This window comes from Oncorhynchus kisutch, linkage group LG30 (assembly GCF_002021735.2).
Source record: "Oncorhynchus kisutch isolate 150728-3 linkage group LG30, Okis_V2, whole genome shotgun sequence".
In the NCBI taxonomy this organism is placed as follows: Eukaryota; Metazoa; Chordata; class Actinopteri; order Salmoniformes; family Salmonidae; genus Oncorhynchus; species Oncorhynchus kisutch.
The window spans coordinates 25949936-25976600 of record NC_034203.2 but is presented as its reverse complement, the minus strand read 5'-3'; the positions used below and the strand labels follow the sequence as shown (position 1 = coordinate 25976600).

Genomic DNA, 26665 nt, shown 5'->3' with positions numbered 1-26665 from the left:
CCGCCCGCAATACAACTCATCAAAAGGCTGGCTGGCTGATTCTGGGGATATAGTTAAGGGTAGGAGAGGGAGGGGAGGTGGGGGGCTGGTTCTGTCCTTTTACTAACCATATCCTCAGTGTTTCCCCTACATATCAGTATTTCCATTGGCGGTGTGGTACAGTAGGGCCCCCCAAGCAGCATCCAGGGTTAGGGTTGCAAAATTCTGGTAACCTTCACAAAATTCCCACGTTGTTCAGAAATCCCGGTTGGAAGATTCCCAGACACAGAAGGGAATAAGTAACAAATCCGTAATTGTCTAAACAGGATTTCTGGAAAACCTGGGAATTGTGGTAATGTTAAAGTCATTTTGCAAGCCTATCCAGGGCCCAAACATACCATGTGAAATACTTTCAGGCCGGGAATAACAGGTGGAAGCTAGAATGTAAGGGCCAACCCTACTTATGTAATGGTAGGGGGAATCACTGTCATACACACTCCAGAGCGTTTTGAGTCACTGTGTCTCTGTGTGTGACTAGAGGAGAACATGAGCCGCACAAAGAGTTTGTCAACGTCAGATCAGCTCTATGGTACAGCACTGCGTCCTGTGTCTAGGTAGAATGAAACCAGACGCGGTAGCTTACATGGTGGTTTACATGGGGAAATCACTGTCACTTTGTTGACAGTGAACACCGCAGAGTTTTACCTGGATTACGGTCTCTCTCTTTAGACCGACGTGTGTGTGACCAACTGACAAAGTAAATCAGTCCACCGGGACTGTGATGACTTACTCACTGCCACACTTTGGGAAAAGGAGGAAAGGAAGAATGCCATTGATGTGTGAAATCACAGATTGCAAGGCAAGGTGATGTTACTACAATAACATATCTTTAATATACAGTCTCTCCCTTGCTCCACTGTTCTTCACAGGTTTCCTCCCAATTCGAGTCTCTTAACAGCAGTGCTGATATGAGAGTTGAGATGCGGCAGGGTAGCCTAGTGGTTAGAGTGTTGGACTAGTAACCGAAAGGTTGCAAGTTTGAATCCCCGAGCTGACAAGGTACAAATCTGTCGTTCTGCCCCTGAACAGGCAGTTAACCCTCTGTTCCTAGGCCGTCATTGAAAATAAGAATGTGTTCTTAACTGACTTGCCTAGTAAAATAAAGGTAAATTAAATTTAATGCCTGCCCTGTGAGGCTACCACAATTCCTTCCATTTTCCCTGAATGCTTGTGTTTTTGTGAACAGACTCTTTTTGTAAAGTCTAAAGAAGCCTATACTATACATAGCAGTAGTATAGCTATAGTGATGTAGGGTTTGAATTACAATAAGACCAGCCTTATTAGCATCAGCATTAGTGGAGTTTTGACAATATACAGGGACTGGGAGACTAGTCAGGATCGAGGGAAAGATGAGTACAGAGAGATCCTTGATGAAAACCTGCTCTAGAGCTCTCAGGACCTCAGACTGGGGCCAAGGTTTGTATTTGTATTTATTATTATGGATCCCTATTAATTCCTGCCAAGGCAGCAGCTACTCTTCCTGGGGTCCGGCAAAATTAGGTCAGTTATACAATCTAAAAACATTACAATACATTCATTACAGAATTCACAACACATAGTTTGTGCCCTCGGGCCCATACTCCACTACCACAGATCTACAGCACAAAATCCATGTGTACGTGTGTGTATAGTGAGTATGTTATCATGTGCCTGTGTATGCATGTGTCTGTGCCTATGTTTGTGTTGCTTCACAGTCCCCCCTGTTCCATAATGCATAATTTACCTGATGTGGAATAAAGTTCCATGTAGTCATGGCTCTATGTGGTACTGTGCACCTCCCATAGTCTGTTCTGGACTTGGAATCTGTGAAGAGAACTCTGGTGGCATGTCTTGTGGGGTATGCATGGGTGTCTGAGCTGTGTGCTAGTCATTTAAACAGACTTTCAACATGTCAATACCTCTCACAAATACAAGTAGTGCTGAAGTCAATCTCTCCTCTACTTTGAGCCAGGAGAGATTGACATGCATATTATTCATGTTTGCTCACTGTGTACATCCAAGGGCCAGAGGTGCTGCCCTGTTCTGAGACAATTGCAACTCCAAGCCAGTTACTCCAAGCAGTTTAGTCACCTCAACTTGCTCAATTTCCACGTGATTTATTACAAGTTTTAGTTGAGGTTTAGGGTTTAGTGAATGATTTGTCCCAAATCCAATGCTTTTAGTTTTTGAAACATTTGGGATTAATTGATTCCTTGCCACCCGTTCTGAAACTAACTGCAGCTCTTTGTTAAGTGTTGCAGTCATTTCAGTTGCTGTAGTAGCTGACATGTATAGTGTTGAGTCATCCGCATACATAGACACTCTGGCTGATGAGGTAGTCGGGTGTGCTATTTACAGATTGGCTGTGTACAGGTACAGTGATCGGTAAGCTGCTCAGACAGCTGATGCTTAAAGTTAGTGAGGGAGATATAAGACTCCATCTTCAGAGATTTTTGCAATTCGTTCCAGTCATTGGCAGCAGAGAACTGGAAGGAAAGGCGGTGACACAGCATGTGACCATAAGCATATCACTACTACCACCCCAACAATACGGACCAAAGGAAGTGTTGGCTTTGGGGATGACCAGTGCAAAATACCTGCTGGAGCGCGTGCTATGGGTGGGTGTTGCTATGGTGACCAGTGAGCTGAGACAAGGCGGGGCTTTACCTAGCAAAAACTTACCTGGAGACAGTGGGTTTGGCAACTGATACAGTATATAGTGAGGGTCAGCCAATGAGATTAGACAGGTTGGAGGCTATTTTGTAAATGACATCGCCGAAGTCGAGGATCGGTAGGATACTCAGTTTTACGAGGGTATGTTTGGCGACATGAGTGAAGGATGCTTTGTTGCGAAATCGGAAGCCGATTCTAGATTTGATTTAATCTTTCATAATTTGGTCAGATATGCTTGGATGTGTAGTGTCAATGTTTGTTGCTGGCATGTCATGCCTACGTTTGCTAATCTTGCCGATGAAAAAAATAATTAAAGTAGTTGGCAATATCAGTCGGTTTTGTAATGAATGAGCCATCTGATTCAACGAATGATGGAGTTGAGTTTGCCTTTTTACTGTCATTCTTTGTCATTTATCTTTGTTTCATAGTGTAGTTTCTTCTTCTTTTTATTCAGTTTAGTCACATGATTTGTTAATTTGCAGTACATTTGCCAATCGGTTGTCCAGCCAGACTTATTTGCCATTCCTTTTGTCTCATCCCTCTCAACCATACAGTTTCATAAATGTGTCAAGTGCAATGTCTGTGTGCTCCTCATTACAGACCACGGACCAACAAATATTCTTTACATCAACAACATAGGAATCACTACAGAACGTATTGTATGACCTCTTATACACTATATTAGGCCCAGCCTTTGTAACTGTGGTTTTCCTAGCTATGGCTACTATATTGTGATCACTACAGTACATTTGATGGATCTGGATACTGCTTTCAAGCACAGCTTTGTAGCGTTAGTAAAGATGTGATCAATTCATGTTGATGATTTCATTCCTGTGCTGTTTGTAACCCCCCTGGTAGGTTGACTGATATCCTGAACCAGGTTACATGCACTGGTTACAGTTTGTAGCTTTTTCTTGAGTGGGGAGCTTGATGAAAGCCAGTCAATATTTAAATCACCCAGAAAATATACGTCTCTCTTGATATCACATACATTAACATATCGTCTGAGATCCCCAACGATTGGAAAGTTGCCGCAGTCATCCCCCTCTTCAAAGGGGGAGACACCCTGGACCCAAACTGTTACAGACCTATATCCATCCTGCCCTGCGTATCTAAGGTCTTCGAAAGCCAAGTCAACAAACAGGTCACTGACCATGTCGAATCCCACCGTACCTTCTCCGCTGTGCAATCTGGTTTCCGAGCCGGTCACGGGTGCACCTCAGCCACGCTCAAGGTACAAAACGATATCATAACCGCCATCGATAAAAGACAGTACTGTGCAGTCGTCTTCATCGACCTGGCCAAGGCTTTCGACTCTGTCAATCACCATATTCTTATCGGCAGACTCAATAGCCTCGGTTTTTCTGATGACTGCCTTGCCTGGTTCACCAACTACTTTGCAGACAGAGTTCAGTGTGTCAAATCGGAGGGCATGCTGTCCGGTCCTCTGGAAGTCTCTATGGGGGTGCCACAGGGTTCAATTCTCGGGCGGACTCTTTTCTCTGTATATATCAATGATGTTGCTCTTGCTGCGGGCGATTCCCTGATCCACCTCTACGCAGACGACACCATTCTGTATACTTCCGGCCCGTCCTTGGACACTGTGCTATCTAACCTCCAAACGAGCTTCAATGCCATACAACACTCCTTCCGTGGCCTCCAACTGCTCTTAAAAGCTAGTAAAACCAAATGCATGCTTTTCAACCGTTCGCTGCCTGCACCCGCATGCCCGACTAGCATCACCACCCTGGATGGTTCCGACCTAGAATATGTGGACATCTATAAGTACGGAGGTGTCTGGCTAGACTGTAAACTCTCCTTCCAGACTCATATCAAACATCTCCAATCTAAAATCAAATCTAGAGCCGGCTTTCTATTCCGCAACAAAGCTTCCTTCACTCACGCCGCCAAACTTACCCTAGTACAACTGACTATCCTACCGATCCTCGACTTCGGCGATGTCATCTACAAAATGGCTTCCAATACTCTACTCAGCAAACTGGATGCAGTTTATCACAGTGCCATCCGTTTTGTTACTAAAGCACCTTATACCACCCACCACTGCGACCTGTATGCTCTCGTCGGCTGGCCCTCGCTACATATTCGTCACCAGACCCACTGGCTCCAGGTCATCTACAAGTCCATGCTAGGTAAAGCTCCGCCTTATCTCAGTTCACTGGTCACGATGGCAACACCCACCCGTAGCACGCGCTCCAGCAGGTGTATCTCACTGATCATCCCTAAAGCCAACACCTCATCTGGCCGCCTTTCGTTCCAGTTCTCTGCTGCCTGTGACTGGAACGAATTGCAAAAATCGCTGAAGTTGGAGACTTTTATCTCCTTGACCAACTTCAAACATCTGCTATCTGAGCAGCTAACCGATCGCTGCAGCTGTACATAGTCTATCCGTAAATAGCCCACCCAATTTTGCCTACCTCTTCCCCATACTGTTTATATTTATTTACTTTTCTCCTCTTTTGCACACCAATATATCTACCTGTACATGACCATCTGATCATTTATCACTCCAGTGTTAATCTGCTAAATTGTAATTATTCCCCTACCTCCTCATGCCTTTTGCACACAATGTATATAGACTCTCTTTTTTTTCTACTGTGTTATTGAGTTGTTAATTGTTTACTCCATGTGTAACTCTGTGTTGTCTGTTCACACTGCTATGCTTTATCTTGGCCAGGTCGCAGTTGCAAATGAGAACTTGTTCTCAACTAGCCTACCTGGTTAAATAAAGGTGAAATAAAATTAACAAGCATTCCAACAGCGACCCTAAGCGCACAGCCAAGACAACCCAGGAGTGGCTTCGGGACAAGTCTCTAAAGGTCCTTGAGAGCCCAGCCAGAGTCCGGACTTGAACCCGAAGGAACATCTCTGGAGAGACCTGATTATAGCTGAGCAGCAACGCTCCCCATCCAACCTGACAGCTTGAGAGGATCTGCAGAGAAGAGTGAGAGAAACTCCCTAAATACAAGTGTGCCAGGCTTATAGCGTCACACCCAATAAGATTTAAGACTGTAATCGCTGCCAAAGGTGCTTCAACAAAGTGCTGAGTAAAGGGTCTGAATACTTATGTAAATGTCATTTCGATTTTTGTACTTAATAATACATTTGAAAACATTTCTGAACACCTGCTTTTGCATTGTCATTATGAGGTATTGTTTGTAGATTGATGAGAAAAACAACAACTTTTTAATCAATTTTACAGTAAGGTTGTAAAATAACAAAATGTGGAAATAGTCAAGGGGTTTGAATACTTTCAGAATGCACTGTATATTGTGATTCTCACGATTCTGTATCTATTGTGTTTTAATACTGTGATTTTATTGCGTTTTGATGATCCAAACATATTGCTCACTATATGTTTGCTGCAGGGAAAAGAGAGAGCATGAAAACATTTGTTTTGATCAGTCAAATATTAATATAATATATAATATCGACCAAAGATAATATTGCGATATGTAACTGAATCCATTTTCCCCCATCACATGTACATCATCGACATTGCTATACATTTAGCACAGAGACATTGATATACATTGATATACATTTAGCACAGAGACATTGATATACATTTAGCACAGAGACATTGATATACATTTAGCACAGAGACATTGATATACATTTAGCACAGACACATTGATATACATTGCTATACATTTAGCACAGAGACATTGATATACATTGATATACATTTAGCACAGAGACATTGATATACATTTAGCACAGAGACATTGATATACATTTAGCACAGAGACATTGATATACATTTACATACATTTAGCACAGAAACATTGATATACATTTAGCACAGAGACAATGCTATGCATTTAGCACAGAGACAATGCTATGCATTTAGCACAGAGACAATGCTATACATTTAGCACAGAGACATTGTTATACGTCTAGCACAGAGACAATGCTATGCATTTAGCACAGAGACATTGCTATACATTTAGCACAGACACATTGCTATACATTTAGCACAGACACAATGCTATACATTTAGCACAGAGACATTGCTATACATTTAGCACAGACACATTGCTATACATTTAGCACAGACACATTGCTATACATTTAGCACAGAGACATTGCTATACATTTAGCACAGAGACATTGCTATACATTTATCACAGAGACATTGCTATACATTTAGCACAGAGACATTGCTATACATTTAGCACAGACACATGGATATACATTTAGCACAGACACATTGCTTTACATTTATCACAGAGACATTGCTATACATTTAGCACAGACACATTGCTATACATTTAGCACAGACACATTGCTATACATTTAGCACAGACACATTGCTATACATTTAGCACAGACACATGGATATACATTTAGCACAGACACATTGCTATACATTTAGCACAGACACATGGATATACATTTAGCACAGACACATTGCTATACATTTAGCACAGACACATTGCTTTACATTTATCACAGAGACATTGCTATACATTTAGCACAGACACATTGCTATACATTTAGCACAGACACATTGCTATACATTTAGCACAGACACATTGCTATACATTTAGCACAGACACATTGCTATACATTTAGCACAGACACATGGATATACATTTAGCACAGACACATTGCTATACATTTAGCACAGACACATTGCTTTACATTTATCACAGAGACATTGCTATACATTTAGCACAGACACATTGCTATACATTTAGCACAGACACATGGATATACATTTAGCACAGACACATTGCTTTACATTTATCACAGAGACATTGCTATACATTTATCACAGAGACATTGCTATACATTTAGCATTGCACATAGAAACGGCAGAGATACTGTATGAACTGAAAAACAGGAAAACACTAATCAACTCTAAAGACTACATAGCTGTAATAGGTCATATCCGTAGCCTCTCTTCCATGTGAGCCAGATGGCAGCGTACCCCCTGTTTTCCCTGCTCTATCCTGGTCTGTTTCCCCTCTGGTGGTGGGGGAGTAAAGCTGGTTCATTCAGACAGGATTTGGCCCAGTTCTGTTTCCCTTCCTGCTGCAGTACGTAGGACTGAACTAAGTCCATGCTTCACCAGTCTTGGATCCTTGTAGCTTCAATATCAGTTTATCTTTCTCTCTATCTACCTGTCTACGTTTTAATTGATTGTCAATGGGTCTTTATCTGGGTGGATGTATCACTCAGGCCTGTTCACATTAGCAGACACTGTCCATCTCTCTGCTATAGAGAAGAGCTTTTCATTTCCCCTCATCCAGTATGGATATGGCTTCCTGAGGACACCAGCCACAGCCTGCTGCACTGTGCTCAGTCACCCTCAGGACCTAGGATCAGTTAGAGACCTATAATGAAGGCATGTTGGACCCAGGCTTAACTAAACACGGATCACCTAGTCAAATCAAATCACATTTATTTATAAAGCCCCTTTTACATCAGCCGATGTCACAAAGTCCTATACAGAAACCCAGCCTAAAACCCAAACAGCAAGCAATGCAGATGTAGAAGCACTACAGACAAATGACTGCTGAGATCAGCCCTATTTCTCAGAGAGACAGAGAATGATGTCTAGGCGGAAGAAATTGAGGAGTTTCTCCAATGAGAGGAGAGGAGGGAATCTATGACTGGGTGGGTGATTCACAGAATTCCTTCTCTCCCAGAATCCTGTCCTACCCCACTCCCTCACTTACTGTGTCTAGATACATGAGATAAGATGCACACTCAGTGCTTCCTCTGAGCAGGGTAAAGTTCACTTTTGTGCTGAGTGTACATTCCCCGGCTGCTAGGCAAACTTCCTTTCCTTCCTCCCCTATATCCCTCCATCCCTATCTCTCACCCCTTGCCCCCATCCACTCCTGGGGGTCTATAGCCCTCCCTATCAGAAGTCCCAGTGCGGTGGATGGATGGGGACCTTTTTTCCATAGCTTGATACTGTAGTAGGCCAATTTTGCAGACACAGTGTTATTCAAATAACTCACGCTTTCACAACATAAGATAACAACACCCTTTGGATAAGTGTAATTTACCCACTGTCCAAAGCAACAGAGCAGGGCCGCATAGCATCAGACTGCATTGTGCATCTTTTTCCTTCTCATGGTGTAGGGAGTCAACGGTACACCTAATCCGTCCACTGTTTGGACCAGGTTGATGACTGTGGTTTTGTTGGTGCTATTTTGTCATTATTTGTGTTTGTGTAACACTGACTGGATGTATTTTATGTCTGTCTGGGGTCTCATCTGGGACTAGTAGAGCTGGGGTGTAATCACTAATACAAACAATTTTGTGACGAAAACTAGCGTTTCTATTGGATAGGTTCAGCAAACAGAGGGACCTACCTACCAGAGGGACCTACCTGAGTCTGTCCAATAGAATAGCAACTGTTTGTAGTAATGATTAAACCGCAGATACATCCTTTTTGAGTTGATAGTAATGTCTGTTTTTAGTACAGAGACACAAGCAAACTTACATGTGCGTGCACACTCACACACATTCATCCACGTTCAGCAGGCAAAGTTCTAAGTTGCAAATATTGTCATGACATTTTGGAAGTAGTGATCAACGTAGTATTACTGTAAAGTTGTTACCTAAACATGCCTCTATTCCTCAGAGGCCTTGGACCCATAGCCTATTGATCCTTACAGTTAAGTTTAAGATAAGGTATTGATCAATGAGTGTGGCCTCACTTAAAGTCCACAAAGAATGAGATAGGCCTACTACACACACACATTCACTCAGGCGTGCGCACACACAAACACACACACACATACACACAGTCTTACTCAACTAACCTTGTGGGGACACAAAATCCTATTTTCCCTAATCCCTAACTTGAACCCTTACGGTAACTCTAACTCTAACCCCCAAACCTAACCCTAACCTTAACCCTAATCCTTCTTTGTTGACTTCTGGTCCCCAGAGGCATAGATAAACACGTCCACACAGTCACTCTTCAGTCTCAACCTTTCTGGATATTGAGCACATGGTTGCACACACATTATTCCATTTGTACAATCTCTTTAAGAAAAAAACAGGAAGCAGTATTCTGAGTCTTATTATCTACAATCCTTTTAAGAATTATCATTATAGCTGTACAGTGTAATATGTCTACCACCACACCTTTACTGTATTTAGAAGGAGCGGGCCCTGGAGCTGTTTACTGGCTGGGAACACATAAACCCAGTGGCCGGGAGCAGGGGGAGAGGCACGGGGTGACGACATGGCATGGGGCCATGAGGAGATCATGTGACTGCCGGGGAAAGGTCAGTGTGGTGTGTTACCCACTGGTCACAGGGAAACAACATCACTGTGGGCCCCTAGTGGTCAGATACTGTAATGTTCTCAGTACAATGGAACCTCTTTGACTCACTGGACATTATGTTCTTGAAGTTGCATGTTCCATTCCAGAATCCACACTGTGTTGGATTGATGAACAGAGGCTGCAAACCAGAGGCTTTTGGCAGATTATGGCTTTTGATGGTTAGGCTACTCCTTGGTACCAATGCTGTCCAGAACCATGGCTTTAGATAAGTCTTGTCAGTTGTCATCATGTGGCATGTGTGTTAACAGAATCCTGTTTTAGTGCATTTGGTCACTCCTGTTTGGTCACTCCTTTTTGGTCACCCGTGGGTCACCTGAATATCACTCCTGTGCCATTGTGGCCTTCTGTGAGTGCTTTGTGTGTGACATCACCTGAGCGCTGGGATTTGTGTCAGCAGGCAGGGCAGGACCTGGGCTGATGGTTGGAGGTTGGGGCCGGTGCAGGGCAGTGTGGGACTGCTGATCAGGAGGGATGTGGAGGATTAGGGTCAGCTGGAGTAAGGAGCTCATAGTACTTCTGTAGAATGTTTTGTAAGTACATTCATATGTTCGATTCACACACTCACAAAACCACATAACACCAACCCATGCTATTCCCAGTGACCCATGACTTTACTCACAAAACTCCCACAGAGAATCAGGATGAGGTTACTCCAAACCCAACACTCCCTCTCCTCGCTCCCCTCTCTCCCCTCCCACCTTGACCCCTCTCATCTCTCCCCTCCTAACCCTCTCCCCTCTCCTCCCTACTCTCCCACACATCTCCCCTCTCCTCTTCCCCTCTACTCCTCCTCTTCAGTCTTAGCTCTGTCGTTCCAGCTGCGTTACTGTCACAGTGTCATGGTGAGGTTACACCAAACCCAACACTCCTTCTCCTCTCTTCCCTCTCTCTCACCACTCTCCGCTCTCCTCCTCCTCCTCAGTCTTAGCTCTGTCGTTCCAACTGCGTTACTGTCCCGTGAACACAGAGCATTATTCATACTAGCTAGGAGGGGGGGAAGATGCTAATTGAAATTCCTGCCTTTTCCTCGGGGGTGCAGTTGCAGCCTGCTGACAGTGTATTATGCCGGGCCTGTCACCTCGAAAGACCCAGTTGGAGCTGAGAAAAATAAAAAACACAAGTAAAAATTTAAATATGAGGAGATATAAAGTGATGAGTGGAAGACAAAAGACTGAGAAAGACAAGGGAAGGAAAGGGAACAGTTGTTGCAGTACAGTACCACTCACCAGCTTCATAAGATTGATATAGCCTATTTTATGCTATGCTATGCTGCCGCAGTGTCTAGCTTGCTAAGGGGCTGAGTTCTGTGTGTTTCTGCCGGCTAGCGTGGTGGTGGCATGCATGCTAATGTCTGTATAAATGAATCAAAGACTTTCTGAAAGTGACTGGGAAGAAATTTGTAGAAGGAGACCCTCATTACTTCACTGCAATAGGTTTGGTTCAGTCGGATCAGGACAGGGACTGTGTTGTGTCCTAGCCATGGAAGAGTCAGTGCTCTTCAGCTAAAATAGACTAATAGACCCATATTCTCTGCATGAGAATGCAGGTTTATGCAGTAGCATCAGTCATACATTTAGAATCAGTTCTAGACAAGGTAATTCTGCCCCTGAACAGGCAGTTAACCCACTGTTCCTACGCCATCATTGAAAATAAGAATTTGTTCTTAACTGACTTGCCTAGTTAAATAAAGGTACATTTAAAAAATAAAATGTGACAATAATGTTCACAATACTGGAGGGTCATCGGTATCAGGATAACTCGTCTCCTTCCCAGGGATGGAGCTGTGTAGTGGAACTGTAGTGTCGACCCCTCTCCCTTCTGTCCACTCTCTCTGTCAAGTCGTGTATGTGTGGGAGTGTCATTGTTGACCTTGTGTTCCCTCTGCACCCTCTCTATCATAGATGGAACTGTGTCTGTGGTCAGAGTATGTGTGTCTATTTGTATTGTGGGTCCATGTAAGCTAACCTCTCTCTCCTCTCTCTCTACCAGGGATTGAGCTGTGCCTACCAGCCTGGCGTTTCTCCATGACCATGGTTGCCAGCTTCGTGGTGCTGGGCGGGCAGCTCCTGATGCCAGGGATGGCATACGTCTGTCGAGACTGGCAGGTTCTGCAGGCTGTCATCATCTGCCCGCTTCTCCTCATGCTGGCTTATATCTGGTGAGGACAACAGCTACTTTACTCCCCATCTCTGGCAAAGTGCAAAACTGTTCTAGGACCAGGCTATACTTCAACACCTGCTACAATTTAGCAGCTCAGTGTTGATATATTTAGCTATTTATTATATGCATACAGGTGATCCCATTTAGATAGAAAATACTGATTTAATTCACTTGATTAGGTGCTACTCCCAATTATCTTACACTACAGTTCATGATTGGTTTCTGCTTTATGTTAATGTAGGTTCTATTTATCCAATGCTCATATTATGTATGTTCTTCTTCTTCTTTGTTTCACCTTTATTTAACCAGGTAGGCAAGTTGAGAACAAGTTCTCATTTACAACTGCGACCTGGCCAAGATAAAGCAAAGCAGTTCGACACATACAACAACACAGAGTTACACATGGAGTAAAACAAACATACAGTCAATAATACAGTAGAAAAATAAGTCTATATATAATGTGAGCAAATGAGGTGAGATAAGGGAGGTAAAGGCAAAAAAGGCCATGGTGGCGAAGTAAATACAATATAGCTAGTAAAACACTGTATGTATGAAATTAGTATGGGGCCAGTGGGACATGGGAGCACACGGAAGTGAAATAGTATCGGTGTAGTTCCCCAGACACTGGAGGTTAATCAGATATGCATAGAATCAGAGGGAAGCTTCTTGGGTTTTTCCAGCGGTGTTTCCCTCTTATTTAGGTATACCTAATCTCCTATCATCTTTATAGTTTAAGAGCCTTCAAAGGAGCTCTACTGTACATGTTAATACAGCTGGTCTTTTTAAAGCCTGGGTAATAAATAATAATGAATGAACCATGATTTACCCTGTATTCACACTGTATACCTGACTGCTGGGAAAGCTGCCAACAGATCAAGGGGAAGAAACCTATGGGTTTTACTTCATCCTTGAGAATCACAGCTCTTGTCATTTTTATTCCTTTCAAATTGCACACGTTAACAAAGGACTTGATATCCACAAGTTATGAAAGCATTTTAAAGGCAGATTCAATCCAAATTTCAATCCGCTAGAAAGCAGTCATGGATATACACATACACACACATATGCACATGGCCACACACACTTTTCAGACTCAGGGATTCCCACAGAGCCTGAGGAGGAGAATGATGTATTGAGATTCCTATCAGCCTCTCGTTAAATCCCAGTGAAAAAAATAGGTACTAATTTCATTTTGATTCAGCGGTTCATATTTTATTGAGGAGAGAGTTAGAGAGTGTTCTGTCTTGTCTCCATGTAGGATCTTCCCCGAGTCTCTGCGGTGGCTGCTGGCCACTCAACAGTACGGCCGCTCCAAGTGGATCATGGGACACATCATCAAGAAGAACCAGGTCAACCCCGAGCTGGACACTGACCACATCCTTACAGGTAGAGATCACTATTGTAATTATTACTGTAATTAACACTATCTAATTAGCCCAAGTGTTTTGTCTTTGGTTTGGATTCATTTCTTTCCTCTGCTATGGGTTTAATGTTGTTATTTGGAAGTGAAATGTTTGTTGACCCCTGAAGTGAAAGGTTCTTCTTAGACAATATCTCTAGCAAGGACAGTTAGGATAGTCTCTAGTTCCTTTTCATTATTTTCACTATCTATTAACTTTGAATACTTTGAACAAAACTCTGGCTGTGTTTACACAGGCAGTCCAATTCAGATCTATTTTTTCACTAATTGGTCATTTAACCAATCAGATCAGCTCTGAAAAAGATATTGTGTGAAAACATCTGATGTAATTGGTCAAAGACAAATTAGTGGAAAAAATATCACAATTGGCCAGCCTGTGTAAACGCAGCCATAAGCATACAGTATAATAATGCCAATGTTAGATTCTCTCTGAGACAGAAAGGTCTGGTCAGGCTCAGTAGTGTAGGTCCCTGTTGTTCAGTCAACAGTCTATATGGATTATCTTGACTGACGAGGGAGATCCCCTTCCTTCCTCTCTGCCTGGTTACCATAGTAACAGCCCTCTCTCCTGGGGGTGGAGGTATATCTTCGGCAGGGTAGTAAACCTACACCGTGACATCATGGACCCGACCCTCCAGACCCTAATTCATTTTATTACCTGTGTTGGGGAGTAGTGAACTAGAAGTAGTTCAACTAGTAATGTAACTACATTTTGCAGTAGCTTGGTGGAACAAATTCTAATCCAGTAGCGTTTTCAGTAGTTACTTACTTTTTTTGCCATGTAGCAGTGTAGCTAGTGTAACTACATACTACATTTTGGCAACAAAAAAAATCAGTTCTGCCTAATTCTCACTTCAAACATTGTGTTTAATAGGATAAATATACATTCGGTTAACATCTGACTCCAGAGTGATCTGTTCTTGCAATGTGTATTCTATGACATTTCAGATTTAGATAGGATAATTTATCACAAAGTAGTTTGGATGTTGTGAACTACTTTTTCTAAGTAACTTTAGTTAAGTAAACTATATTTTTCTTAAGGGTAGCTTTATTGGTAGCTTGGTTAACTATATTTTCAGAGTAGTTTCCCCAACACGGTTTATTAGGGCCTTTAGAGGGAGCGGGGCAGTAGGAGAAAGGGAGAGGCATCGCTCATAGACAACAGATGGGACCAGGTCAATCCCTTTGACCTCTACCTTAGTGTCTGGATAATGGATAAGTATAGCCAGGCCAGATTCCTGCAGTTTGGACAAGAGATGACTGAATGCTTCTCATGAAATCAGTTTTAAAATGTCTGTAGCAAATTGAGTTACAAAAGCATGATGCATCATTCTGAGGTCTAAGATGTCTAGTTTTTGGGAACGTGTCTTATTTTAAATACACTTTACATTTCCGCTTGAATTTTCTACATTTTCACTGTAAATCCTCATTACCAAAATGTGTCCAGATACAATTATCGGGTCATAAAAAAATGAGAGAAAAAAGTTTGTTCATAAATCATAAGAATGGTATACTAATTCAAGTTTACATGAAGCTATAATATATATTACATACATACAGTGTCTGTGGACATCTCATTACCGTGACACTTTTTCAAGTTCCTGTAAAAGCTTAAAAAAAAGCTTCAGTTTTTAAATAAAGTTTTATTCACCAATGATGCATCATCTAGAGGATAAGTCCTTAGATGAGCACAAGTCAAGTTAATGTATTTGCTTATATGCCTTCAGAATGAGGTTCTTATTCTCAAACACCCCCTTTACCCCGCTAAAGAGCTCAAATTGGGAAAAGTCTGATTTCATTTGATAATAGTTCTATAATTTCGGACCGTATCCCTACCACTCCACGAGATACTGAAGGCCCCTCGCCCGACGCATCGAATCCAGTATGGTGCGAACGGTGTATTCCGGGGCCCCCTCGATGTCCAGATGGGGCGGAGGAACCTCCCGCACCAGACTCCTGGAGCGGGCCAGCCATCACCGGCCTGAGGAGAGACACATGGAACAGGGGGTTAATACGGTAATCGGGGTGAAGCTGTAACCTATAACAAACCTTGTTCACTCTCCTCAGGACTTTAAATGGCCCCACAAACCGCGGACCCAGCTTCCGGCAGGGCAGGCGGAGGGGCAGGTTTTAGGTCGAGAGCCAGTGCGAACACCGGGGCCTCACTGCGGTGACGGTCTGCGTTCTTTTTTTGGCGCAGCACAGCCCGCTGAAGGTGAACACGAGCAGCTTCCCGTGTCTCCTCCGCGTGCCTAAACCAGTCATCCACCGCAGGAGCCTCGGTCTCACTCTGGTGCCAAGGCGCCAGAACCGGCTGGTACCGCAGTACGCACTGGAAGGGAGAGAGGTTAGTGGAGGAGTGGCGAAGCGAGTTCTGTGCCATCTCGGCCCAGGGCACGAACTCTGCCCACTCCCCTGGCTAGTTCTGGCAATAAGACCGCAGAAACCTGTCCACATCCTGATTTACTCTCTCCACCTGCCCATTACTCTCGGGGTGAAACCAGACGTTCCATGAACGCCTTCCAGACCCTAGACGTGAACTGGGGACCTCGATCAGACACTATATCCTCAGGCACCCCGTAGTGCCGGAAGACGTGCGTAAACAAGGCCTCCGCAGTCTGTAGGGCCGTAGGGAGACTGAGCAGAGGGAGGAGACGACAGAACTTAGAGAACCGATCCACAACGACCGGGATTGCGGTGTTACCCTGTGAGGGGGGAGATCGGTAAGAAAACCCACCGACAGGTGCGACCAAGGCCGCTGTGGAATGGGTAAGAGGTGTAGCTTCCCTCTGGGCAGGTGCCTAGGAGCCTTACACTGGGCGCACACCAAGCAGGAGGAAACATAAACCATCACGTCCTTAGCTAAGGTGGGCCACCAGTACCTCCCGCTCAAACAGCGCACTGTCTGACCGATCCCAGGATGACCAGAGGAGGGTGACGTGTGGGCCCAATAGATCAACCGGTCACTGACAGCAGACGGGACGTACAGACACCCAGCAGGACACTGGACGGGAGCGGGCTCTGCACGTAACGCCTGCTCAATGTCTGCGTCCAGCTCCCACACTACCGGCGCCACCAGGCAGGAGGCTGGGAGTATGGGAGTGGGATCCATGGGCCGATCCTCTGTGTCATACAGCCGGGACAATGAGTCTGACTTCACTTTCTGGGAGCCTGGTCTGTAGGAAAGGGTGAACACAAAACGGGTGAAAAACATGGCCCACCTTTCCTGGCGAGGGTTCAGTCTCCTCGCTGCCCGGATGTACTCCAGATTGCGGTGGTCCAAATGAGAAAAGCGTGTTTAACCCCCTCAAGCCAATGTCTCCACGCCCTCAGAGCCCTTACGACAGCCAACGGCTGAGCTTCTTCTAGAAGAAGGCACAGGGGCGGAGCTTCGGTGGCGTACCCGAGCACTGAGAGAGCACAGCTCCTATCCCAGCCTTGGACGCATCCACCTCCACTATGAACGCCAAAGAGGGATCCGGATGGGCCAGCACGGGAGCCGAGGTAAACAGAGCCCTCAGGTGACCAAAAGCCCTGTCTGCCTCAGCCGACCACTGCAAACTCACCAGGCCCCCCTTCAGCAGTGACGTAATGGGAGCCGCTACCTGACCAAAACCCCGGATAAACCTCCGATAGTAATTGGCAAACCCAAGAAACCGCTGCACCTCCTTTACCGTGGTGGGAGTCTACAATGCGGTCACTCTTCATCTCCACCCCTGAGTTGGAAATGCGGTACCCTAGGAAGGAGACGGGCTGCTGGAAAACAGGCACTTCTCAGCCTTGACGTACAGGTCATGTTCCAACAATCGTCCAAGCACCCTGCACACCAGGGACAGATGCTCGGCATGTGTAGCGGAGTATATCAGAATGTCATCAATATACACCTCTACACCCTGCCCGTGCATGTCCCTGGAAATCTCGTCTACAAAGGCTTGGAAGACTAATGGAGCATTCATCAACCCGTACGGCATGACGAGGTACTCTGCCCTGAGGTGGTACGGAATGCAATCTTCCACTTGTTTCCCTCCCGGATACGCACCAGGTTGTAAGCGCTCCTGAGATCTAGTTTGGTGAATAAGCGCGCCCCGTGCATTGACTCGATCGCTGTGGCGATGAGAGGTAGCGGGTAACTATACCTCACCATGATCTGATTTAGACCTCGATAGTCAATAAACGGGTGCAGACCTCCATCCTTCTTCTTCACAAAAATGAAACTCGAGGAGGCGGGTGATGTGGAGGAACGAATGTACCCTTGACGCAGGGATTCGGAGACATATGTTTCCATAGCCACTGTCTCCGCTTGTGACAGAGGATACACGTGACTCCTTGGAAGTGCAGAGTCTACCAGGACATTTATCGCACAATCCCCCTGTCGATGGGGTGGTAATTGAGTCGCCTTCTTCTTAGAGAAGGCGAGAGCCAAATCGGCATATTCAGGGGGAATGCGCGCAGTGGTGACGTAGTCTGGACTTTCCACCGTGGTAACACCAACAGAAACCCATAAACACCTCCCTGTGCACTCTCACGACCACCCCGTGAGAGCCCTCCGTTGCCAAGAAACAGTGGGGTCATGACAAGCTAACCAGGGTAGGCCTAGCACCACGGGAAACGCAGGAGAGTCTATGAGGAAGAGACTAATTCTCTCCTTGTGACCCCCCGGCGTCACCATACCCAGAGGAGCGGTGGCCTCCCTAATCAACCCTGACCCTCCCTAATCAACCCTGAAGGGCACAGCCACGGAAAGAATGGGGATTCCTGAACTATGGATGAACGATCTATCAATAAAATTGATAATTGACGAGCGCCTTATGTTGGGAATGCGGGGAAAACTCAGAAAGAGTGACATACAAAAACATATGTACAACAGAGGGCTCTGGGTGAGAATGGTGCCGGCTCATCTGGGGTGACGCCAGAGCGCCCCGCCTGCTGCCCCGATACCCAGAGGAACCAACCGTGCCCTCAGATGGTGCATGGAACCCCCTCCGGTCTCCCTGCACACCGCTCCTTCCAGCTCCATTGGTATCGGAGAGGGGTGCGCGGGGATGGAACCAACAGACCCCGATCTGAACGTCCGCGGGTAGCCAGCAGGTTGTCCAGCCAGATGGACAGGTCCACCAGCTGGTTGAATGTGAGGGTGGTGTCTCTGCAGGCCAACTCCCAACGGACGTCCTCGTGCAGACTGCAGCGATAATGGTCGATCAGGGCCCTGTCGTTCCATCCCTCGCCGGCAGCCAGGGTCCGAAACTCCAGGGCGAACTCCTCGGCCCTCCTCGTCCCCTGCCTCAGATGGAAGAGGCGTTCACCCGCCGCTCAACCCTCGGGCGGGTGGTCGAAGTCTGTCCGGAAGCAGCGGGTGAACTCCTCAAACTGTTACAACGCCGCATCTCCCTCTCTCCACACGGCGTTGGCCCCCTCCAGGGCTTTCCCGGTGAGGCACGAGACGAGGACGGACACCCTCTCACGACCCGAAGGAGCCGGGTGGACGGTTGCCAGGTATAAGTCTAGCTGCAACAGGACCCCCTGGCAGTTCGCAGCTGTCCCATCATATTCCTGGGGAAGGGAGAGACAAATCCCACTGGGACCAGGAGAACGGGGGGCGAATAGTGGAGACCCCGGTTGTGCTGATGGAGGTGCTGGTAGAACTCCTTGTTTCTCCCAGCGGTCCATTGTCTGGACAACGTAGTCCATGGCGGTGCCAAGATGGCACTGCAATGCTGCGTGCTCCCGGACGCGCTCCTCCACCCCTATACCCGGGGTACCTGCTCCTGCTGACTCCATAAGTTGGTCCGGAATTCTGTAAGGGGTGCGTGCTGGCGACAGAGAAGTCAGGCGCAGGAGAGCAAAAACTGTGTTTACAACGGAGCAGCTTAATAACAAAAAAACACCGGAAATCAGAACAAACAATCAATGGGTACAAAACCCGTGGCACACCAGAATAAATGTGCACATGCACTTACAATAAACAATTCCGTCGCCCGAACAAGGAGAGGAACCACATTCGGGAGAAGTCGTGACAATTTGTTTATTACATTTTTGTACTTTGACGGTAACGATACTTTTGAAAAAATTTTGGTCAAATGTATAATAAAAAAACAATAATAAATACAAAATAGATAAGTACAGATCCTAATATCAGTGATTCAAGAGAACATTTTGTGAAAAATGACACTTGAGAATTGTTTGTTTCTTTGGACAGTTTCGTGAGAATGACTTAACTATGTTAACTAAATATGTATAGTATAACCTCTGTCAACAACATAGTTGGGTCATTCTCACAAAACTGTCCAAAGAAACAAACAATTCTCAAGTGTCTAATAATACTGAATTTGTTGTAATGTTTGAGTCTCTCAGATAACATAAGAACAAGGCATAAGCCATGGCAAAATATGTAGAATTTAAGGAAATTAGCTTCAAAACTGAAATGTCTCTCAGCCCCATGGCAGAATGTGTAGAATTGCAGAAAATTTGCTTTGGAGCTTCCATATTTCTCTCAGCCCCATTACAAAATGTGTAGATTTGCAGGAAACTAACTATAAAACTGTAAAATGTTCTCTCTGTCCCATGTAATAAAAATAAAGAAACACCAACATAAAGTGTCTTAATTAGGTCGTTGGGCCACCACGAGCCGTCAGAACAGCTTCAATGCGCCTTGTCATAGATTCTACAAGTGTCTGGAACCTATTGGAGGGATCTTCCATTAGAAATTCCATCATTTGGTGTTTTGATGGTGGTGGGAAACGCTGTCTCATTCAGTGAGCACTCGTGTCTAGTGGATGGCGGCATTGTCGACCTGGAAGAGACCACTCCCATCGGGAACGAAATGATTGGTGATCACTCAGAAGGTGAGCACTCAGAATGGCTGTCTATTTATTGCCGTTTCCCTTGCCCTCTAAGGGTTGTGTGGATCTAAACCATGCCAGGAAAAGGCACCCGACACCATAGCAGAGCCGCCAGAAACCTCATTTACTCAAGTGTTTCCTTTATTTTGGCAGTTAACTGTAGCTGTGCCCTTTTACCTAGGAGGTCTTCTTGTCAGGTATGATATGGCAGAGGAAAAGCATAACCATTTACAAATTCTTCTGTTACTGTGCTACTCAGAGTAACAGTGCGAATACATCGTAAAACAGAGTTGCTTAATGTGAAATCAACAATTTTCTTAGCCTCCAGAGATCCTTTAGAGCAGTGTGTGCTTATGAGAGAGTGTGTCTGTCAGCCGGGTCGTCCCATTCGTCCTCTCCTCTCCTGCACACATAGCTCTCTGTCCTCCTGTTGTCATCTGCATCTATGGGTGTAGCTAGCTAGAGCGTTCTTTGTCTCTGTAGTGGTAGAGCTATGCTCGTGTCATCTTTCCATGGTGCACCTGGCTCTCTTAGCTGTAAACACTTCACAATAAAACCAGAAGCAGCCTCCGGGTGTTTGTCAAATCAAATTAAAGTTTATTCGTCACTTACCCAGTTTACTGCTGGTATAAACGGTGCAGCGAAATGTTTACTTGCGAGCTCCCTCGACAATGCAGTACAAATATAATGTATTGGGCCGTCCGCACCACCCTCTGTAGATGACCTGCGGTTGAGGGCAGTGCAGTTGTGCGTGTGTGTGTGCGTGCGTGTGTTATGTAGCCTTGTAACATAACTAGCCCCTGAAAAGGGCCTCTCGTTTAAGAGCCAATCATAGATGAGGGATTATGGCTATGCTGCTAGGCCAGAGGATGACTTCAAAGCTCCATTATTTTATAGAGCGATAAACTTGGAATGTGCACGTGCATATGTGTGTGTACATGCAGAAAGTGGAGGTTTGTTTCCATAGCAACCCATTATATTTCAAAACATCCGTGCTCCATGTCGTGATCCGTGCTTCGCTGGGGCGTTGTCCTCTTTCATTTATCCATTCATTCACTCGTCTTCTTTTCCCCTAGTCACCCACTCCTTCCCCCGTCATACCTGTCTCCTAACAGGAAGAGATAAGTCACATGATGAAATGTGTTGGTATGAATCACATAGTGTGCAGCTGAAATTGTCCTTCCCTCACCTACCCCCATCATGTGGAATTAGATGAAGCCCTGTGGTTGACTGTACAACCTTGTATAAAGCCCTTTGTGACTTATTTTCATTGTTTCAGAGCTGCAGAACGCTCTTCACAAGAAACCCAAAAAGACCTGTATCGTAAAGATGGTGGGGACAAGGAACCTGTGGAAAAACATTGTGGTCCTCTGTGTGAACTCGTAAGTATGTTCTTTGTGTGTCTGGCGGTGTGTGTCTGTGTGTGCGTGTGCATGTCCATGATGCAGCTGCCAGTAAGACGCCTCTGGGTGTTAAATGCAGTGGCCGGTGTTCCGTGATGATGGGACTATGGACCTGTCTGCTCGATGCAGCATCGACCAGCAGTGGCCCTCTGTGCTGTTGGCAGGCCTGTCCGTCCGTCCATCCGTCTCTCTGTCTCTGTCTGTCTGTGCTGTTAGCAGGCATGTCTGTTTGTCCATCCAGCCATTCATCTGTCTATCTATCTGCCTTCAGAATAAAAATTCACCACTTCCCTCACTCACCAGTCATTATAGACAGGCTATTAGCTATTTCAGTGCCCTGACCAGTCTGTGGTCTGCCTGTATGTCTGTGCTGTTATCAGGTCTGTCTCTCTGTCCGTTCGTCCGTCCGTCTGTTTGTCTGTCCATCTGTCTGTATGTCTGCCAGATGGCCTAAAGAATAAAGCTTCACCTTCTCACTCACCTATCCCAGTAATTTATAGACATGCAGACAGACACAGCCCTGGCTATTTCAGTGCACGGTGCCCCTGAATCTAGTCTGACCATGAATTTTACATGAGCTGTGTTCTTATGAGAGAACTGGAGATGAGCAGGAGAGGGTGTATGTGCGTGCTTTTGGCTTTGTTTCGGAGGAGACGAGAGGAGAGATTCATTTTCCTCCTCTTCTCCCTCACTCTGTCTGGACTCATGTCGTTTTTCTTTACCCTCTCTTCCCATATCCCTCTATCTTTCTGTCCTCTCTTTACACTCTTTCATCTCCTCACTCCTTTTTCCCTCTCTTGCACCATCTCCCCCCTTTCTCTCTTATCTTCATTCTCTCTCTCCTCATTCTCTCCCCTCCCTCTCTCTCCCTCTATCCAGACTGACTGGCTATGGCATCCACCACTGCTTTGCCCGCAGTATGATGGACCACCACGAGACCCACGAGTCCACCATGTTCCACAACTTCTACGCTGACTACTACACCATGGCGGGCATCGCCGTGGCTTCATGCATGGCACTGTGCCCGGCGGTGGGCCTGATGGGGAGGAGGGGAGGCCTGCTCATGTTCATGATCATCACTGCGCTGGCATCATTGCTGCAGCTTGGCCTGCTCAACTGTGGGTAGCCTAGGGTGTTATACACATACTGTATAGTACACACGCTGTCACAAACTTGCTTGCACACACACACAAATATACAAACACACAGGCATGCACATGCACACACACACAAACACACACACACTCACACATATACTGCATGCACTCACACACAAATTATCATACAGTCTGTGCATTCTAGCTGCTCACCTTAACGTCTACGGCACAAAGCCATACCTTGACCTCTACGGCACAAAGCCATACCTTGACCTCTATGGCACAAAGCCATACCTTGACCTCTACGGCACAAAGCCATACCTTGACCTCTACGGCACAAAGCCATACCTTAACGTCTACGGCACAAAGCCATACCTTGACATCTACGGCACAAAGCCATACCTTGACCTCTACGGCACAAAGCCATACCTTGACCTCTACGGCACAAAGCCATACCTTGACCTCTACGGCACAAAGCCATACCTTGACCTCTACGGCACAAAGCCATACCTTGACCTCTACGGCACAATGACATACCTTGACCTCTACGGCACAAAGCCATACCTTGACCTCTACGGCACAAAGCCATACCTTGACCTCTACGGCACAAAGCCATACCAAGACCTCTACGGCACAAAGCCATACCTTGACCTCTACGGCACAAAGCCATACCTTGACCTCTACGGCACAAAGCCATACCTTGACCTCTACGGCACAAAGCCATACCTTAACGTCTACGGAACAAAGCCATACCTTGACCTCTACGGCACAAAGCCATACCTTAACCTCTACGGCACAAAGCCATACCTTGACCTCTACGGCACAAAGCCATACCTTGACCTCTACGGCACAAAGCCATACCTTGACCTCTACGGCACAAAGCCATACCTTGACCTCTACGGCACAAAGCCATACCTTGACCTCTACGGCACAAAGCCATACCTTGACCTCTACGGCACAAAGCCATACCTTGACCTCTATGGCACAAAGCCATACCAAGACCTCTACGGCACAAAGCCATACCTTGAACTCTACGGCACAAAGCCATACCTTGACCTCTACGGCACAAAGCCATACCTTGACCTCTACAGCACAGTTTCATTATATCTCATTGTGAGAGTAGCACGAGCTATCTGACCTTAGATTACATGTGGCATATCATGCCATGTCTCCCCGCTAAAATGTCTCACCGTCACTAGCCAGCTGGTATATGTGGATCGTATCTAGTTGTATCTAGTTTTATTATGAATGTGAATAGGCAGAGGTGAAACAGCCTTTTTAGTTAGCTATAGTTGTCTTGGAGTGGGGTTTAAATGTAGGTCTATGTGATGTGGTGTTACTGTGTGACAAGGACAAATGATTGTCTGAAATCTGTCAGAGTATTTTTTTTTTTAAAGAGTCACTTATACGTTGCGTGAACAAATGTTTAACCTACAACTACAGGTACACATCAAGGTCAAACACATACACACGGCGCGCGCACACAGCACACATCTTGTGTTGTTATTGCTGTGGTGTAACTAGTGTGTGTTTTGTGACTGGAAAATTCACTTGTGGTACTGCATGGCTGTGTCTTCTTTTTGTGTCGACTATGCTCTGTATGATGTGTTAGATGATCATTTGATTCCATATTAACCTGTGTATGTTTCCCTGTCTCTCCCTTGGCTCCTGTAGTGCTGGGGAAATACAGTGTCCATCTGAATATAGGTACAGTACAACCATCGGTTTGTCTCCTATTCATTCTAGTGGGAACTCAGCCAATGTTTCCCTTGTTGCTGTTGCTCTGCCCTAGAATCTGAACTAATCAATACCCCATCATTCTGGCTCATAACTGTTTATCATGTTTACCGAATTATATTCAGCTTACTGGAAATACTTTAACTGCTTGATAAAGAACCAAGAAGGTCCTGGCCAGATGGGAGAATTCTGCAATAAATTGATAACCAATTTACCATCCTAAATGTGGTTCAAGCTGTTAGAAACACATTATGAAGAAGCAGATGTCCTCAGCAGGATTTGTTTGATATGATTAGACAAAGATTGGAGGAACTGACATCTGTATGAGATTGCAGAACACTAAGAAAATGTCAGCATTATAAACCAACAGTACTAAAATCAGGGCTTTAAATGTCGCAATGAGTTTGTTGCACAATGCTGGTGGTTCCAGGCAAAGGTTGATTTTTCACCTCAACCTAAATACTGTGACTTTTCCTCGCTCTCCCTTCCTCCCAATCACTCCCACTCTCTTTCCCACCCACTCTCTAAAAACTCATTGCAGTTCAGTCAGGTGGCAATAGCCCAAACCGTGACGTGCGTTTTCTGTTTGACAACTACGACGAGTGACAGTTCAGAGGCACCATGTGACTGGCTCAGTACGTCTGTAGGCATCAGTGAATAAGTAAAGATCTCAAGGACTAGCTAGCTGCGTTCTGTTTACTGCATAAATACACATTCAGATCCAGCTTGCTTGTCCTTCACAGTGAAACACCACAACAGACACATGAAAGCAGCAGTTGTACAACCTTAGAGGCTAGTACACATTATACCTGGTATGAAATACATTATGCCGTATCACCATCATTCATCTGAGCTGCTTTTCATCTTGCTTGGTCTTCCTGTATTCAAAAAAGAGTAACTTCTTCTTAATGATATTTTTCATTAGAGGTGGAATTACCAGTCTTCCTGTCTGTGTTCTACTCCCTGATCCTCCTTTGTCTCATTGACCCTAACGAACCTCTAGCCCTCTTCTTCCCCTGTGTATTTATCTCTCTTATGGTCTCTCCATTCTCTCTATCCCTAATCTTCCACCTGGAAGCAAACTGGGCCTGGCCTGTTGTCAGACAGCCAGAGGATTAGAGAGGAGCAGCAAACTGGGCCTGGCCTGTTGTCAGACAGCCAGAGGATTAGAGAGGAGCAGCAAACTGGGCCTGGCCTGTTGTCAGACAGCCAGAGGATTAGAGAGGAGCAGCAAACTGGGCCTGGCCTGTTGTCAGACAGCCAGAGGATTAGAGAGGAGCAGCAAACTGGGCCTGGCCTGTTGTCAGACAGCCAGAGGATTAGAGAGGAGCAGCAAACTGGGCCTGGCCTGTTGTCAGACAGCCAGAGGATTAGAGAGGAGCAGCAAACTGGGCCTGGCCTGTTGTCAGACAGCCAGAGGATTAGAGAGGAGAAGCAAACTGGGCCTGGCCTGTTGTCAGACAGCCAGAGGATTAGAGAGGAGCAGCAAACTGGGCCTGGCCTGTTGTCAGACAGCCAGAGGATTAGAGAGGAGCAGCAAACTGACCAGCCTCGATGATCCTCTTTGGGCAACTTAAACATCTTAAATTTAGACACCAAACCGATCCGAGACCAGCCAGAGATGATCCTCTTTGGGCAACTTAAACATCTTAAATTTAGACACCAAACCGATCCGAGACCAGCCAGAGATTATCCTTATTTGGGCAACTGCAACTGAAACATGTTTAATTTAGACACCAAACTGATTTGAGACCAGGCTCGGATGATGCAATTTAAACATGCGTCATATACTGTATACATGATGTAACCATCTACATATGTTATTTATAAACCCATAGTTTTATGTCAAGATGGCAGGACATGTGTTGTTGAAGTATTAGGATCATCCTTCAACAACACCCTGCTCTTAGGAGAAAGTAAAGGTACTTTTCTAGCTCAGTGCAATGAGCATTCTCTTAAAAGAGTCATTCATCTATCAGGGTTAG

General features: G+C 45.4%; 1 protein-coding gene across 1 annotated transcript in view; it reads left to right on the top strand.

Moving 5' to 3' along the window:
* The window catches only part of LOC109875122 (solute carrier family 22 member 23-like), an 81444-nt gene that overhangs the window by 32616 nt on the left and 22163 nt on the right, over positions 1–26665 (top strand). Inside the window, exons 4-8 of the mRNA XM_020467331.2 lie at positions 12014–12182; positions 13443–13570; positions 21723–21825; positions 22726–22964; positions 24618–24650. Coding sequence (XP_020322920.1) covers positions 12014–12182; positions 13443–13570; positions 21723–21825; positions 22726–22964; positions 24618–24650 — 672 coding nt within the window. The remainder of the gene's footprint in view (positions 1–12013; positions 12183–13442; positions 13571–21722; positions 21826–22725; positions 22965–24617; positions 24651–26665) is intronic.